Source organism: Convolutriloba macropyga, chromosome 11 (genome assembly GCF_964194025.1).
Source record: "Convolutriloba macropyga chromosome 11, txConMacr16.3, whole genome shotgun sequence".
NCBI classification, from domain to species: domain Eukaryota; kingdom Metazoa; phylum Xenacoelomorpha; order Acoela; family Convolutidae; genus Convolutriloba; species Convolutriloba macropyga.
Window position 1 is genome coordinate 47,975,234 of NC_134478.1, and position 18,109 is coordinate 47,993,342.

Genomic DNA, 18,109 nt, shown 5'->3' on the forward strand with positions numbered 1-18,109 from the left:
AGTAATTTAGCCTCGTTATTTAGAGCTCTTTTCAATGTTTTGTTGAATCAAACAACAAATTTTTTGGTGCTTGAACGTTTTAAATGATGTCTACAGGGCTTAGACAATTTGTTTCCGAAGAATTTTGTGTAGTTTAGATACTTTTCAGTTTTTGTGGTTCTTTTTGTTGTCATTTTGTGATAGTCGCTTTACAAAAAGACGTTATGATGATCAAAGGAGACGCAAATGAAGATGTTATATTCTCGCAGATAATATCTTATAAATTTAAGGGCTTCAAAACTGGTTTCGTAAAGTTGTTTGTGAAACTTATTAGTTCGGCTTGCATTTAATGTTATTTTATAGTCTTATGATTTAGTCTCATTACTAACAGCCGTAAATAGCTTCCCGAGCAGTTGCAAAACAAACTTGCTACTCTTTTAGTCAAAAACTTTTGTTGGCCATAAATTTCGAAAATCCTTGTTCTTAATTAAAAAAAAGAGATTGGAAGATTTTTGAGATCTTCCAATTTTATTTCTGTTAAATTGTAGCAAAGCATCTCTATATACAATATACATCATTTATCTATTGAAATAAAATTTGCTCGTCAAAACGGTTTTATTTTCTTCAACTGGTCCTTCTTCTTGGAACAACCAGTTTTCATAAAACCAATTTTTGTTATTTTCGAATATTTGCCCTTTTTTGTAGGTTTTTGTTCTCCTTTCACAGTATCACAATAATGGGCGTCAATTGATTTACAAATATTGCCACCTGCAAAAAATGCAAGCAAAGATTTTTAGTGTTTTTAGTGATCAGCTTAATATTTAATTGATTGGGGTGACATCGTTTTCGTGCATAATTTTTCCTGCAAATTTTTCGTTTTTGCCTGTGTTTGTCGTTCTTTTTGTACTCGTATGACATGTCCTGGATAATGATAGACCGCAGTTGCTCTCTATTGAGGTATAAAAGACTCTCTCAATGATTTCGTTTGATGCGTAATGTTTCTAATCGAATTTAATTCTTTTTTAAAAAAAAAGCAATGTTTTAATAAACTTAGCCCCTTTTGCTCATTTCCAGTCGACATGTTGCCAAGTCGTATTGAGGAAAAGTCCCTTATTTTGTTCCAAAACAGTGCCGGTTATTCTTCTTAGTATAAATTTTATCTGATGTCAATTTGATTTGGTTATTAGTGGTTTCCAAAAAATAGACAAGGAGTTTTGGTCGCCACAGGTCTCATAGGCCCTCTAGAGTAGATTGTTTTATTCTTTTAGTAGTTGTCGAACGAAATGTTGATATGTTATTTTTTTTATCTCTTTCTCATTTGGTAGACAATTAAGTAAAAAATGTAGATGAGCGGGTTCGGAACTTACTGTGCGAATGCACATTACCGAGCCTCCTTGTTGGTTCAAAACTTTCAACTTTCATTCGCTTTGAGGCCAACTTGACGCGCAAACACAACAATAATGAGCTTGAGTGTTGCAACAACTTTTAAAACAGAATTAAGCGAGTGAGTGCTTGGACAAACAAACATTTTTTCAGTCAAAACTACCATTCTAAGCATGAAGGAAAGCATATAGTTTAACACATTTTCGCAGCAGTATTTTTCAGTATATAAATTATGATGAGATCATAATCTACGATTGGCGTACAGATAATTGTCAGGATTTTCGGTAAAATGTTCCTTAGTGTTAATTTCTGAAACGACGTCATTCGAATTATTCCTGCTGAGCAAGCTTTTGAGACTTTTTGGAATACTTTCTTCAGAAAGGTCACGTTGGGTCTTTACAAAATCCCCATTTAACCCGTGGTCTACCATCCGATTCGATACTTGAACTTGACTGTTACGTAACACATCACCTAAATCTTTATCCGATAAGTTTGCTTCATGTATGGCAAAATCGGCTAAGTTGTCTCTCGATGATAAGAACTCAGGCTGCTGGATTCCTCCGTAACTACTGGCAATTGTTGACGAAGAATTTTTCCTACCTTCTATCCTCAAATTGTCCAATCTTGGATCTCGCAGTTTGGAAGAGTTCACCCCAAAGTTTGTGCCTCCTGGAATAAATTGATTTTCACTTTCGTTCGGTTTTTCCATTGAGGGTTCTTTTGAGCTGGTTTCGGAACTTGGACCCTGAACGCCGAAGCTTATTTTTGGATAAGCGTTCGAAAGTTCTGTTTCATCTCTTTGTAATGATTCTTCAACCTTTTGACCTTCCTGAAGCTCTTTTGAGGCAGTTTGAACTGGTTTTTCAGCACTGGTTTTGTTAACACCTGCAACTCGTCTTATTGATGTTTCAGTTGATGATTTTTTCAGCCCGTTTTTGGAATTTTTGTCTTTCAAAGACTTTTCGAAAGATAAACTTTTTGAAACTTGAAGTCTGGAAGAATCCGGTGGCAGTAAAATGTCTTTTCTTGGTATGGTTTCGACTTTCAATCCGGGCGACTTACGCTGGCTTCGTTGACTCGCTTGAGATTTGGGCTTTTGGGAAGTCGCCCCCGGGCTTTGAACGGGCGAGATGGGAAAATCTTTTCGCGGTGATAAAAATTTGTCGGGCGAAAGGGACGGACTTTTAGTATACGTCCTTGTTGAAACATTCGACGTTTCGCGGGATGAGATTTTCTTTTCCTGACTTGAACCCGGTTTTGGGTCGCCTGATTTTTGGCTCTGGGCGGTTTTTGCTTTGTTTGGAAATTCATCACTGTATGTTGATTCCAACCCTTCGACCTTGGCAGCGTCATCTGACGTGACTTCAACAATTTTTGCGGATCCCAAATTTGACCTGCTGTCAATGTGTTGAAAATTAGGGTCATTAATTTGATGAGCACTAGTTGTGTTTTGGATTTCGGGCTGAAGTGTTGAATTTGAATTTTGCATCAAGTCAAGCATGGCTGCGCCTTCTGAAACGATGACGTCAGAAAAAGGGCTATCAGATCCTCTAATTATTGTTCTCGGGATATCCTGAAATGGATCATCGTCATCTTTTGTTGGTTCCGGTGTCGCACCTTGACTTTTAGCCGACTTTCGCCCGGATCCTAGATCTGTAGGTATTGGCGAGGTTGTTAGAAATGCTCCCGATTGCTGATCGGTTATAGTTCGTCGAGAACCCGGTATTGCAGTTCCAATTCTACGAGCTGTTACTGGTGGGCTCAGCGGTTTCTCTGGGATGTTTGATTCGAATTCCGAACGTTGACTTTCGATGGAATCGTTGTCAGTCGGCATCAATGGTTGCTCTCGTTGTTTTTGTTGTAACTGGTTTCGCAAAAGGCTCCGAGCTCGAGCAGTGTCTGGGTTCTCTCGAGGTGTTTCGAAGTCTTCCGATTCCTCCTCGTCAACCTCGGGAACTGTTTGAGGTCGATTCGTAACTCCGTGACTCGGAATATAGTAGGGCGCTGATGGACCTTCATTAGGAAAAGAATTGTTGTTTTGACCAATTGCGAAATTCTGATTTTCGAAGGATGAGAAATTTTGTTGACCACCTTGAACAGCGTGGTGAATTGACATTCTGTTTTTAATTTTTATCAAAATATCTTTCGAAATCGCATTTCCTGTTAAGTTGACATCTCGAAGATGATTTGGAAAGTCGGTGATGAGTTGCAACAAAGTCTCAGCTGTTTGATTTCCAATGTTAGTGTTTTCGAGATCCAAACTGACGATACTTTTTGAAGCCGAAATGGCAACCATTAGCAAACAAGCGGCATGGTCACCCAAATTATTAAAATATAATTGAAGACTTCTTAGACAACTGTTATCCGCGACTGCCATCGAAAAATGTTGCCAACCTACTGGCGTAACATTGGGATTGCTGCCGATACTTAGATCTTCCAAAGCGTCGCGCCCTTTCTCCGAGGGCAAAAGACTGGTCAAATATCTTAATGAGATATCGTTCAACGAACAATTCGTTAAGTCTAAAGTCCGGATCGTGGGGTGTAATTTGATAGCACGACACAGTAGGGCTATGTTCTGGGGTTCCAAAGGGGTACCTTGCATAAACAAAGCTGTCAGGCATCGGTTGATGTTCAAGCATTCGCAAAGTGCCTCGACTCTTGCGTGGTTTCTGACAACGTTGTCGCTCAAGTTCAAACTGCATAAAGATTGACAAACTCCAATAGATGAACAAATTCGGCGGAAACTTTGATCGTCTAATTGAACGCCTTGAAGAGATAAAGCCCTCACCGAGTTTGTTGCTAGAGCGTTTCCAAGTTCCTTGACATCGTCAGGTGACAAAAGTCGGTTCTCGAGTTTATAACGAGAACCTTGATAGTATTCAACTTCAGGAATTAACCTGCCTGGACTATTCATAACTTGTCATATCTTTTTACTAACCACAGTAAGTTTAAATTAAATTATACATGTGTTCTCAACGCAAATTGCAGTAACATTAAAACATGCGTAACTTTAACTTTGTTGTTTGTATGTTTTATATTTGAAAGCAATAACACAGACTTCATAAAAAATAGTTTCATAAAACAGAATTGGAATGATTAGTTGCGTAGAACAGAGTTGAGTTATTTATGACAATTGATAAACTTATAACTTTGTGAAAGCAGACACTTCATTAGCAATTCAATTGACGGTTCTCGATTCAAATTAACCAGACTAAAAGTTGTGGACGTAACATGGCAGCTGAAATGATATTGAACCTCAATTTCAGCTACAATTTGTAACCAACCTTCTGATAGGGACGTAAAATCTCTAAAACTTCGAAATGGTCATACAACATGACACTGTTCACTCAACATTTATATAATACACCATCATACTTATTGGGCGATATAAATGACGCAATTTTATCACTGCTGATAAAAGTGAAGATTTAATTCAAACTGAAGAAAAAAAAATTGACTTTCTATTGTAAAAAATTGAAAATGGCCAATTGAACCCAGTGTTCCTTAAAATTTACGTAATTATTTTGATTAAATCTGTTGTCAGCAAATGCAAACGATAATGAATCATTATCAGAAGTTGGCGGCTTACTATCAGAACTCAGAGAATCCAGTTTCTTTCTTATTTCAACCCTCCATGAATGGTTTTATTGTTAAAAACTTTAAGCTAACTTGGCTCTGTTTTTCTCGCTTAGCCAACTTTTGTTGATTATTATTTTATGCGGAGAGATAGAAAAGGGGTATAAAAAACCATTGAAAACCGAATCAACCATTGAAGAGAAACTTTTATACTTTTTCCAATTTTCAAGGAAAAAATGAGGCTGGAACTACTCTATACTGCTGAACAATAAATAAAATTGGCTAAGATAACAAAAAAAACAAAAAAATAATATTAAAAATAACATAATATTAAAGAGTAGCATAATATTAAAACAATAACAAAAACAAAACATTAAAAATGACATAATACTAAAAATGGGCACGAAATTTTTTTAAACAGTCAATGCTGACATGTAAATTATATTTTGTAGGCTCTGTGATATGCTGAACAGAAACCACTGATTCTGACAGTCAAGAATATTAAATGATGATACTGCTCAAAAAAATCATTCTTCTATTTTGTTTCAAGTTTTAACAAAATTGTAGCAATCATACAGACACGTACTGTAGCATGAACTGATTGTATAAAAATTGGATAACCTGCTCTGGTAATTCCTCGAGTAATACGATCTTGTAAGGCTCCTTTATATTAAATAGAATTTTCATTTTAGTTTCGATTAAAACTCACGGAAAAAATTCCCACCCAATTTTTGATAGAAAATAAAACCCACGGAAATGAACTTCCACAGAAATAAACCCCCGTGCAAATAAACCAACACTTGACCATAAAATTATTGCGTAATTAGCGCGTTTGTCCATGCTTGGCAGGCCGTGGCCATGCCTTAGTGACACGTTGGTTTTGATATGAATCTATCACAATCAAATATATTATCGCGACGTAGATGTATGAAATTTTAAAAAATAATGCGCAGGAGCTATCCAGGAAATTCTGATTTTGCCCATTAAAAAGCTCATCTCCGATCTTGTCGGCAATTTATATGATTTAACATCTGACGAGATCTTAGTTATTACATCTAATGCAGACTTGAGAAAATTTTCTAACAGAATATCAGCTAATTGATCACTACCACTGTCGTTTTCAGCGTCTTCATTCCTGCAGGCGAGAAAAAAACGAACTTGGAAACCTCGCGTGAATCTTGCAAGATCAATTAAAAATCTTGCAAGATTCTTGCAAGATAGATTTAAAATCTTGAGAGAATCTTGCAAGATGGATTCAAATTTTCCAAGATGCATGTAAGAAGTGTGCAATCCCTTGCATTATTACTGCTTGCAAGATTATGGCGAGATTATATTTTTTTTGGATTACTAGTGGTTTTAGGTGATTATATAACCGTTGTTGACAATTTATTTAAACAAATTAGTTTTTGTTAAAAAAGTCAAAAAAGTTGAACCTCCCAATTCGGTTAAAAGAAAATTGTTTTTTTTTTATTTGTACTAAGATAAATGACTCATCAGATCTTCAACTAAAACTTGTCGCGGTACCCAGTCGGTCTTATAAGTAATCATATTATCATGCTAGCTCTGAACTGTCTCATAAGGTTTTATGCAATTACAGTTCGGAAGAAATGATTTTTCATCTTATAAGAGTTGATAATAATAGCCTCGTCAAATCTTACACCATATAAGGTCAACTTTGACTCGCAAGTCCGATAACCAATTTATTCTAATAAAAAAGAGGCAATAAAAATAAAATGCTTGAAGTTTGAAAATTTCAGCCTCCAGTTTTCATCGAATAACCAAAATTTTGCAACAGTCACTTCAAAAATCCAGAATATTTTACAATATACATTATTACTCCATTTACCAAGTATATATAATCAGTTTAACCACTGTTTTCAAACATGTGTTTTAACAAGGTGATAAGTTGACAGAAATGACGGCACCGACTTCAAATTGGTAAATAATTCCATAAACGCCACTCGATTTACTAATTAGTTAATAAAAAAACAAAATGGAGATTAGCGTTTATGGCAGCAAAATCCGGTCTTCTGTATTCAATTAAAAAAACTTTGCCAAATCTTGTTTTAGGCTGTCTGAAACTGTACCCTCTGGAAAACAGCGACAGTCCTTATAAATAAGCTTTTTGCCACATAATTCTGGTTTCCACATTCTCACACTACACCGCATAACAAATAGATCGGCCGCAATTGGCTTCACAAGAAAAACTCAATGCTAACGGTTAAATAGAAACCGTTAAATTCTATACTGATTACATAAAAATGCAAAAAGGTGAACTTTAAAGCCCATTTTCCCACGCATTCAAGTCTCTCACGCCAAAAATAGGAAAGATTTGTTCACCTGAAAAGCCGTCAGTAAACCTGACACGTAATTAGCAGCCTAAGGGTTCTTAGGAGTACAAAAATGACATAATGACACCTTATCAAGATTAGCCCTTTATGCTCGTTATTAATAACCCTTTAATCTTCAATAGATTCATGTTCAATTATAAATGATAACAAAAAAGTTATTAACGTAGACTAGTAAACTTTGATATTCACTCGTTCGGTGTCGAGAAGGTACCTTAATACCAGTTTAACAACATCAAAAAGTAGGGCACAAAATAAATATGATTTGTTTGTCTATTCTGATTGCAAACTGCCTTATCAATTTATCATCACAATCAGGTTAGTGGGGAAATTTTGCAATTGACCAAATATAATAGGGCAATTCGCTGGTTGCTCATTAAAGCAAGATTCTTGAATCTTGTCTTGTATATTTTTGGTGGCCTGTTTTAGTGAAATCTTGCCGTAAGTTTGCAAGCAGTTTAATTTGCAAAGAACAGATACACTATTTTTTTTTAAAAAAGTAAACATAAAATTCGGAAAACTATATACTGCAGAGCCTGTTTTTGAAGAGCCATTTTGCTATCATTCCTCACTCATTATCATTTTAAAAAATTATGAATCGAGTTTAATAATAAAATTGCAATTGCTTTCAGTTCTAGACCAATGAAAAGATGCTTACGGAGAAAATTCCGATAGAAATCCGTCTGCTGGTTTTTTCTAAGAAGCCTTAGATTCGGTCCCAATTGAAATCTGCTCAACTTGATCAAGCAACCAGCATCTTAAGCAAAATTGCATTGTGAAGTTAAGATCTCTATAATCAAGTTGAACAAATTTCTTGTGAAAGTCAACGTACTATTGCTTACAGAAAACTGTCAAGTTTCTGCGTGGACTTTTTTCAGAGACTTTTCCAAAAATTTACCACAATAAAGTTTTATGGATTTTCAATCGACTCATAAAATTTATAGTAAAATATATTTCAGCAGGTGCCTCCTAATATAATTGACCATTATCGAGCGGCAATTCACATGCTGCTCATTAAACCAAGACTCTTGAATATTTTTGGTGGCCTGTTTTAGTAAAATCTCGCTGTAAGTTTATACTCTTCTTCAATTTCAATCTTTGCATTAACGGATTAAATTTTTCTACCATAGATCCCTTACTGTTCTCGTTTAATATCTCATTTTCACAGGTACGCAACCTGGGAAATTGAGATAAAGTGCACAACAGCAACTCACTGGATGTACCAAATTGAATTTGTTGAACTCCAACTAAGATGATTTCACATTCAATGGTAAATTGTCCGCAAATAAAAATATATTCAAAAGTTTTTCTCTCTCAGTTTTAACCCCAAATTCAAACTCAGTCATAGTTGAACGAAGGTCAAAACATCAAATTCCACTGATTTTTGGTTCCTGAGAAATTTACTCTCATTGTCAGAAAAAAATTCAAATTACACAATTGCACGATTTTCGTTTACAGCTTCTTGTCGACAAAAACTTCATTGACAGCCTTGTTTCCATTTCTTTAGTTTTTTGCATAAATGGAACGTCTATGAAAAAATTTAATTCCTCTAAAATGTGGAAAGATGTCAGTAGGTCTTACGGATGAAAACAGCATGGAAGTTTGCCAGTTATCCGTACAAAGCAGTAATTCCCGTCTCACTTTAATTCTCTTTGAATTGATCAAAAAAATCTGCGTTCACAGTGCAAAGTGGACTTCAAATGATAAAAGTATGATCAAGTCGAGCAAATTGGACGTAAGACAGAATTTAAATCTACTCCTTCTTATGAAAAACTGGCAAAGCTGTTTCTAAATTTGTTCCTTAGGTACTTCTGGCATTTTTTTTTTGCAAATTAGGGGACAATAAATATTTGTTTAATTGTCGAATCCTCTAAAATTCGAAACAATACAAAAATTAGGGTGAAAATTAAAAAGTTCTCAGACTCTCGAAAAGAAGCAGGTTACCATCTAATAATGCATTTCAAAAGTATACTTATGTCTATGAGTGCAATTTTCACAGAACATAAGAAGCTGAAAAATGTTATATGTTTTCAAATTTAAACAACTAAGTTGAGGTTTGTTTTTGTCTGAGGTTAAACATTTGCAACTCAATAAAACAATTAAAAAAGTCAATTAATCGTTTTGCGGACTTTTCTTTATTTGATAATGCCTAATTTGAATTTTTAGTTTTTACATTTTCTGGTAAATTGACATTACATATCTAAGCTTCATAGGCAAAGTTTTGTTTACATATTTTGGTTTCTCTGTGAAAAAATTTAGGGTGCCAACATTTTTTTGACGTTCAGTATAAAATAAATCGACAAAAAAATGTCTTAGGAAATTAGTAGATGAAAATGTTTCAATAATGACAAGTTCTCAATTTTCTATTGACACTACATTTTTAGATAGTAAGGTTTTCTATTCTTCTTATAGATTTTTTTATCAATGATCCACCTTTCGTGCAATCGCCACCTTTCGTTAGAAACTAATAATCAACAAGGAGGCTCGGTAGTGTGCGTTCGCACATTAAGTTCCGACCCCGCTCATCTACATTTTTCTCCTAATTGTCTACCAAATGAGGAAGAGATAAAAAAAATTAACATATCAACATATCGTTAGACAAAATACTGAAAGAATAAAACAATCTACTCTAGAGGGCCTATGAGACCTGTGATTACCACAATATGAGTACCAAAAAAGACGGCAATAAAAATCAAATAGTTACAAATATTAATTACGACCAAAACTCCTTGTCCATTTTTTGGAAACCACTTTTAACTTAACAAAAATGGCATCAGATAAAATTTATTTTAAGAAGATTAGCCGGCATTTTTGGGACCAAAACATGGGACTTTTCATCAATGCGACTTGGCATCAAGTCGACTAGAAATAAGCAAAAGCGGCAAATGTTTATTAAAACATTGCTTTTTTTAAAGAGAAAGAAATAAATTTGAACTGACTAGAAACAATACGCATCAAATGAAATCATTGAGAGAGTCTTTTATACCTCAAAAAAGAGCGACTGAGGCCTTTCATTATCCAGGATATGTCATACGGCTACAAAAAGAACAACAAATACACGCAAAAACGATGTCCCCCAACCAATTAAATATTAAGCTGATCACTAAAAACAACAAAAAATCTTTGTTTTCATTTTTTGCAGGTGACAACATTTGTAAGTCAAATGATGCCCGATTTTGTGATACTGTGAAAAACCTACAAAAACGGGCAAATTTGCAAAAATCACAAAAATTGGTTTTAAGAAAACTGGTTGTTCCAAGAAGAAAGACCATTTGCGGAAAATAAAACCATTATAGAGAGCAAATTGAATTTAAAAAGATAAGTGATTTAAATTGTATATAGAGATGCTTAGCTATAATTTAACAGAAATAAAATTGGCAGATCTAAAAAATCTATCTCTTTTTTTATTAAAAACAAATACTTTCAAAATTCATAGCCATCAAAAGCTTAAAGCTTTCGACTAAAAGGGTAGACAGTTTGTCTTGCAACTACTCGGAAAATTTATTGTGACGGTTATTAATGAGACTAAATCATAAGACTATAAAATAACATTAAATACAAGCTGAACTAATAACTTTCACAAACAACTTTACGAAACCACAGTTCTGAAGCCATTAAATTTATAAGATATTAATCGCGTCAAAATAACATCTTTATTTGCGTCTCCTTTCGTCATCGTAACATCTTTTTGAAAAACGACTATCACAAAATGACAACAAAATAAACCGCAAAAACTCAAAAGTATCTAAACTTCACAAAATTCTTCTGAAACAAATTGTCTAAGCCCTGAAGACATCATATAAAAGTTTAAACAACAGAAAAATTATTGTTTGATTCAACAACGAAATGAAAAGAGCCCTAAATAATGAGGCTATTTTACGAAAATGATACAACATCATAAAATACGAAAAAAAACGCAAACCAAAACAAAAAGGGATAAGTTGAAGAATACTTTTACTCTTTTTTTTTAGAAATTAAATTCGAAAGTCAAAACAACCACTAGTAATTTACCGATATCAGTTATTTGAGTTCACTTGTTTACCTATAGTTGGCCACTGAGACCTTTAATTACACAATATTTGGCATATAACAACAAAAACTAACAACAGATAAAGGCAAAAAATTTAAAAAATTCTACCAATTTCTGCAAGAGGACGGCGTCGCAGCCCTTCAAACCATATGTTATGAAAGCAAAAAATATTTTCAGTTTCAAATGTTGTAAAGGTTTTTTATTTAGATTGTTAAACAGTGTGACGATTTACAAAAAGACAAAAACAACAGCAAAAATGGGCAATTATGCACAAAAATCAGAAAATTTTAATGAAAACTCGTAGTACCAAAAGCAAGAAAACCTTCTGTTGAAACAATCGGCCACAAAATTAGTTTTTGTTTCATAAGGAGGAAAGGTTGACCTGTACTTACCGAGAAACAGCAAAATGTTTACTAAAATAACATAAAAAATTGATAAGTTCAAAAAATCACAGAAATTTCCTTAAAACAAATACATTCAATAACATAAGATACATTAGGTAACAACCGAATGAATAGAAAAGGTTCTTTTGCACCTCATGAGGAAGAAATTTACATCTTTGAGTGGTTAAACTTAAGAATCAGACTGCCAAAAGAATAACAATTGAAGGCAAAAGACAAGAAAATAGTTAAATTTTACTAATACTCTTCCTCAAAGCCATAAAAACCCTTTGGTTCTCTGAAAACAAACTGTACCTACATTCGGCGTCGAATTTACGTAAATCTGAGCTGTCATTAAGGGAGCCATGAATAAAAATATTGTCAGTAATTAACATTAAAAAAAAAACAAAAGCAAAATATTTTGAAAAAGGCATCATCAAATTAGAAACCAAAAAGTCTCTGATTCTAAGAGTCTATGACTTTATCGAACCTCTCCCTGGTTGTCGCGCGCCCTTCAAACCAACCAAGTGTTCCAAGTGTTTGCGAATTAGACCAATTGTTGAGTGGAATTCTTCATATATTGAAAAAAAAAGATGCATTTTGTATAATTATCGAGTTAATTCTGCAAAAAACGGCAGAGTTTTAAATTCAGAAGGTTTTCATATTGCACCTAAATGCAACTAGCGCTCTTTTTGAGATTAGGGAGTTTGTTTCAAGGTTTCTAGGTCACTAAGTCTGGCAATCTTTAACAAAGTGGACCAAAAAAGCATATTTGTTGCCATTTCTGATGAAAAAAGTTTGAATTTTGAAAATTTTATCAAAATTTTTAGACAAAAACTTTAATCAAACAATTCAGCAACGCTCTTCTATCTCTAATGGTAACAACAACACTCTGCCGTTAACAATTTTTAACTTCTTTTGAATTATATTAGCGAAATTGTGACAAATTTTAGCCAAAATTACTGAAAATGTGAACAAAAACAGTCGAATGTTCACAAAACTTTAAACCTCGATAACACCCTGTAACACACGAAAATCGAAAAAATCTTTTTATTTCTGTATTCTACGCTGGACGAGCTTTTTAATGATAATACTCACAATTCTCTACGATGAATATATCGGTCGGCCAAAATTGACTGAACAAAAAAAAACCAGTTGAGTATATAGTTCCTCCCTCCCCACTAAAGTGGGGGTCGGAACAATAAATGGAAAAGAGTTACTTGATAGCTCAGCGCCTCTGTTTGGCATCTTCGAAAATTTGAAAAATCTGCGGGACTGCACTGTTTAGGGCAGAAAGAGAAAATACGCATTTTTACCATGGACAGCTATGCGGATCTATATATGCAATTGGATGAAATGTGAAATTTCTCAAAATTTTTTCATCGCAAGCCAGTTTCAGATGATAAAAAATGAAATTTTTGTGTTCGTGGTTATTCTAATAAATAAATTCTGCCACTAGCTGGTATAACCTTGGGCTACGAAATTGGATGTGAGAAAAACTTTATTTTAAAAATTTGAACCTTAAGAATGAAAGTGAACTTTTGCATCTTTAAAATAGTAAATTTATTAACCGCAATAATAATAATAGCCACATATATTTATTATATCGAATTATATTGATTCATTCACTAACCTTTCCATTATTATCTGATATTTCGCGCCAATTTTTCACCAATTAGAGTTAACATTATTGTAAAATTAGTGAGTCGTAAAATTCTACGCTAAAATTTTTGACATACAGATTCAACCGTAAACGATCTCAAATACCCAGCAGTTATCAAAGAGTGATCGATTAAACCTTTAAAAGCCCTGAAAAATTTTAGTTAATGAATTTTTCAAGAAACAGCCGGTATATTTCTACTTCACATTTTATGGGTGTCAATTCGAAATTCGTATCCTTAAGGCCAGAGAGATAAAATGATATTAATTTTCATTCCATTTCAAGATGCAACGTTTTTACATCAAAAATAGAAGCTGCATATGGTTCATGGCTAAAAATATAGATAGTCTACCGAATTTTATGGAACATATTACGCCTTGAATCATAAATGGGTTTAAATTTTTGAATATTTCCTGCCTCTTTTATCTTTTTAAAGAGGATTAACTTGGTTGTGACAAAAAATCAATGGCAAATTTGAGATCATTGTCTGCTTAAATTTGAGATCATCAAAAACATGCATTTTACGCTTTTCTCTTTCTCAGCCTTATTTGTATTTCATCTTTGCAAGACTTTAGATTATCAAGTTAAAGCTGTTTTCTGGGAAAAAATCTCGCCTTTAATTTAATGGATAAACATAGAACAAGGCTAGTTCTTATTATAGCGTAACACGGACATATGACTGAATAGGAAAAATAGATTGAATCGATCACTTGTACATGTGAGATTACGCTTTGTCTTAGCCGCTTAATGTATTATGAACAAGAGGTTAGCTGAAAACTGCTCAATTTCACGAAATACCAACTACGGATTTTGCTTGAAAGTAGTTTTTTGATCGTAAATGTGGGAAATTTGGGGAATTGCTTTGAAGTTTATGAACATCATTGACAATTTCTTAGAATAGCAATTAGATGGTCAGATAATAACAAGTGGTGGTGGTGGTGGTGGTGGTGGTAGTGGTGGTGGTGGTGGTGGTGGTGGTGGTGGTGGTGGTGGTGGTGGTGGTGGTGGTGGTGGTGGTGGTGGTGGTGGTGGTGGTGGTGGTGGTGGTGGTGGTGGTGGTGGTGGTGGTGGTGGTGGTGGTGGTGGTGGTGGTGGTGGTGGTGGTGGTGGTGGTGGTGGTGGTGGTGGTGGTGGTGGTGGTGGTGGTGGTGGTGGTGGTGGTGGTGGTGGTGGTGGTGGTGGTGGTGGTGGTGGTGGTGGTGGTGGTGGTGGTGGTGGTGGTGGTGGTGGTGGTGGTGGTGGTGGTGGTGGTGGTGGTGGTGGTGGTGGTGGTGGTGGTGGTGGTGGTGGTGGTGGTGGTGGTGGTGGTGGTGGTGGTGGTGGTGGTGGTGGTGGTGGTGGTGGTGGTGGTGGTGGTGGTGGTGGTGGTGGTGGTGGTGGTGGTGGTGGTGGTGGTGGTGGTGGTAGTGGAGGGGGGTGAGGGGAAGGAAACAATGTCCAATTCAAAAGACATCAATGAATTGTCAATCAACGTGCATACACTTAAAACTGGCAAACTTCAGCGTGCAATCTGATTATGCTCTGAAATCTGCTCTTCAGCCGGTTCTTTTAGATCAAGCATAGAATTTTAAAAAATTTTCTGTTTGCAACAAAACGATCAATCAAACGTTTTAAAAACCACATAAAAGTTCGACTGTAAAGATCTATTAGGTAAATTTGTCAGCTAGCGCTCTAAGTTAGATAGTTAACCCCAAAACAAATAGAGGTAGCATTTTCTAAAATACTGGATAACAAAGTTTATCACGAGCATACAAATTATTTTCGAATAGGTTGGCGCTAATTTCAAAAAATCTAACTGCAGATCCCTATTTCTGTTTCATTAGTTGCATTAACTCCCAGGTGGTGGTGGTGGTGGTGGTGGTGGTGGTGGTGGTGGTGGCGGTGGTGGTGGTGGTTGTGGTGGTGGTGGTGGTGGTGGTGGTGGTGGTGGTGGTGGTGGTGGTGGTGGTGGTGGTGGTGGTGGTGGTGGTGGTGGTGGTGGTGGTGGTGGTGGTGGTGGTGGTGGTGGTGGTGGTGGTGGTGGTGGTGGTGGTGGTGGTGGTGGTGGTGGTGGTGGTGGTGGTGGTGGTAGTGGAGGGGGGTGAGGGGAAGGAAACAATGTCCAATTCAAAAGACATCAATGAATTGTCAATCAACGTGCATACACTTAAAACTGGCAAACTTCAGCGTGCAATCTGATTATGCTCTGAAATCTGCTCTTCAGCCGGTTCTTTTAGATCAAGCATAGAATTTTAAAAAATTTTCTGTTTGCAACAAAACGATCAATCAAACGTTTTAAAAACCACATCAAAGTTCGACTGTAAAGATCTATTAGGTAAATTTGTCAGCTAGCGCTCTAAGTTAGATAGTTAACCCCAAAACAAATAGAGGTAGCATTTTCTAAAATACTGGATAACAAAGTTTATCACGAGCATACAAATTATTTTCGAATAGGTTGGCGCTAATTTCAAAAAATCTAACTGCAGAATCCTATTTCTGTTTCATTAGTTGCATTAACTCCCAGTCCAGGCACAGTTGTTGAAATACTTGAGAGGGCGATAACAACTGTGTGGTAATGTTTTTAATCAACTCTCGTTGCGATTACAACAGTTGTATAATAGGATCTATTCTGTTTGCCCCCTCAGGTTAGTGAGCATAAATCTTTTAATACCGCCAGGTGCAAGTGCTATATAACAGCATATAATTTGTAACTGGGGGTTATAAAAAACACTGGGGGGGCCAAAACAGAATAGATCCATATAATCTTATCACAATGTTGCCGTGATTAGACTACAAGTTTATTGCTCTCTTTCATCACAACTGTTTAGTTAGTAACAGAGGCCATAAAAGAGTGTGGTTAATTTGTAGTCTAGTGGCGAATCAGATTTCATTTTGTTAATTGGGCGTTGACGGGTTATTTCATCGGTAAGTTATGTATATGATAGAACGAAATCTGCCACCCAAGGGGCTTACTGCCCTGACATGAGAAGATTTTGTTCTATCGTATTTAGAGAACCAAGGAGTACGAAAGTGTTGATTTTCATTTAAAATTGAGGTTAGGAGTTCAAATTTGCAGATTAACTAAAAAAAGTTTCATTCTTAAAAAAATTAGATTTCTTTGTGTAAAAGATTGAACTTAGACTTAAAGAAGTGATAGTCTAACTTGTTTGTCCTAATCTTAGTGTCCTATAGCACACTAATTTTGGATTTAAAACATAGACTTTTACTTCTTTACGTCTAAGTTCAATCTTTCAGACTCAGCTCTCTGCCTCGAAGTTTTAGTGACTGATGAGATTGTACTGGATTATCAACGCAATTATTATTGCAACTAGAGTTGATTAAATTTGACTGTTCAACTGGAAGGCAAAGGAACATTACGTTTTACATATTACATTTTAGACATTACATTGTAGAAAAGATTGAGTTTTTATTCAAGCAGTCTGTAGTTTTCTTGTTTCGTTGCTTGGAAGTAAATTACAGCACAGCTGTTACTTGAAACTCAACTTTCGTTGATGCCCACACAAATTCTGATTATAATTACTCAGTTTGGTACACAAATATGAATAATTCACGAGCTCAACTTGAGTTTCATTCAGTCGAGAGAAGTAAATTATGGGAAAAAGCATCCCATTTAAAAATCTCTTAAAAAAGCGCGACTATTAGCCAATTCATCACTCTTGCTAAACTTTTGAGTCTTATGTATTCCAATTAAGCTAATATTTTAAAAGTTCAAACTATTCTAGGTGACAAAAGATTTGAAATCAAATGAAATCATGATCTCAAAAGTTTCGGTGAAGTTTCGTCAATTCAATTTTTTCAACGTCAATTTGGCCTAATTTTTTGACTTTGTTGACAATTGATATTTTGCCATCAATTTTTCCATAGATACAATATGTAATAGGTATTAATGAGAGGTTCCAGCTGTCCACCGTCAGTCGTTGAGGAGTTAAACTAAAAAAACTAGTAAGTTGTTGATAAAATGTCAATAACCAACGATTTCGGCGTGTAAATAACTTCATCTTGGGCTTGCGGTTAACGGTCTTGTCCACGTGGTTGAATTTCGGAACCATGCTTGTGCTAACTTGCTGCTCAAAACTCCCAATCCTATTTGTTCAATCCACTGTTCGCGACTCAACTATCATAACTAATAATAATTAGGATTACCAAAGTTTCAAATGTAGCAAGTTCGCAAACCATCTTAACTTGTTCTTACTTAGTAGGCAAAAAATGAGTAGATCGAAATTAGCTAACTGGACAGCAAAATTACATGTATCGCATTATCTTGGCTTCGAAAGACGATTCAAACTGTTTACTTACGCGGTTTGTTTGTTTAGTAAAAATAGAGGCATTTTTATCTCAACAAAACCTTAAAATAGCTGCAAGATTGTGATATCGGCTCGATCATGGTTCAATCCCATCCTAGTCAGAAGCTGGACGGAAGGTAAAATTCATTTTTGAAATAACAGCGTAATATCAAATGCGCAAACTAAATAAAATTAAAGTAAATTTACCCTAACGGAGTTAAGGTAAACCGTTGTTAAGGTAAAGTTAAAATAAATTTAACCTTAACTTGAGTTAAGGTAACCATATACCTTAACTTTGTTAAAGTAAATTCACCTTAAATTACTTTTTTGTACCGTTCTGCAGTAAATTTACCGAAAAACTGTTAGGCCTGATTAACGATAACAAAAACGCATCCAATACTCCTCTTCGAGTCGTAGAAATAGATGAATTCGGCGATTCAAAAAACTTGATCCAAAAACGCGAACTTTAC

General features: G+C 35.2%; 2 protein-coding genes across 2 annotated transcripts in view; one reads left to right on the plus strand and one right to left on the minus strand.

Annotated features, from left to right (window-relative positions):
* Window positions 1-1,475: 1,475 nt before the first annotated feature.
* Window positions 1,476-4,471, minus strand: LOC142349818 (uncharacterized). The gene has a single exon (XM_075401602.1). It carries the CDS (start codon window positions 4,274-4,276, stop codon window positions 1,604-1,606), a length of 2,673 nt encoding a protein of 890 aa, XP_075257717.1. The 5' UTR covers window positions 4,277-4,471; the 3' UTR covers window positions 1,476-1,603.
* A 2,896-nt stretch (window positions 4,472-7,367) lies between these two features.
* Window positions 7,368-18,109, plus strand: part of LOC142349552 (uncharacterized) — a 53,936-nt gene continuing 43,194 nt past the window's right edge. The window contains exon 1 of the mRNA XM_075401186.1: window positions 7,368-7,604. Coding sequence (XP_075257301.1) covers window positions 7,547-7,604 — 58 coding nt within the window. The 5' untranslated portion in view covers window positions 7,368-7,546. The remainder of the gene's footprint in view (window positions 7,605-18,109) is intronic.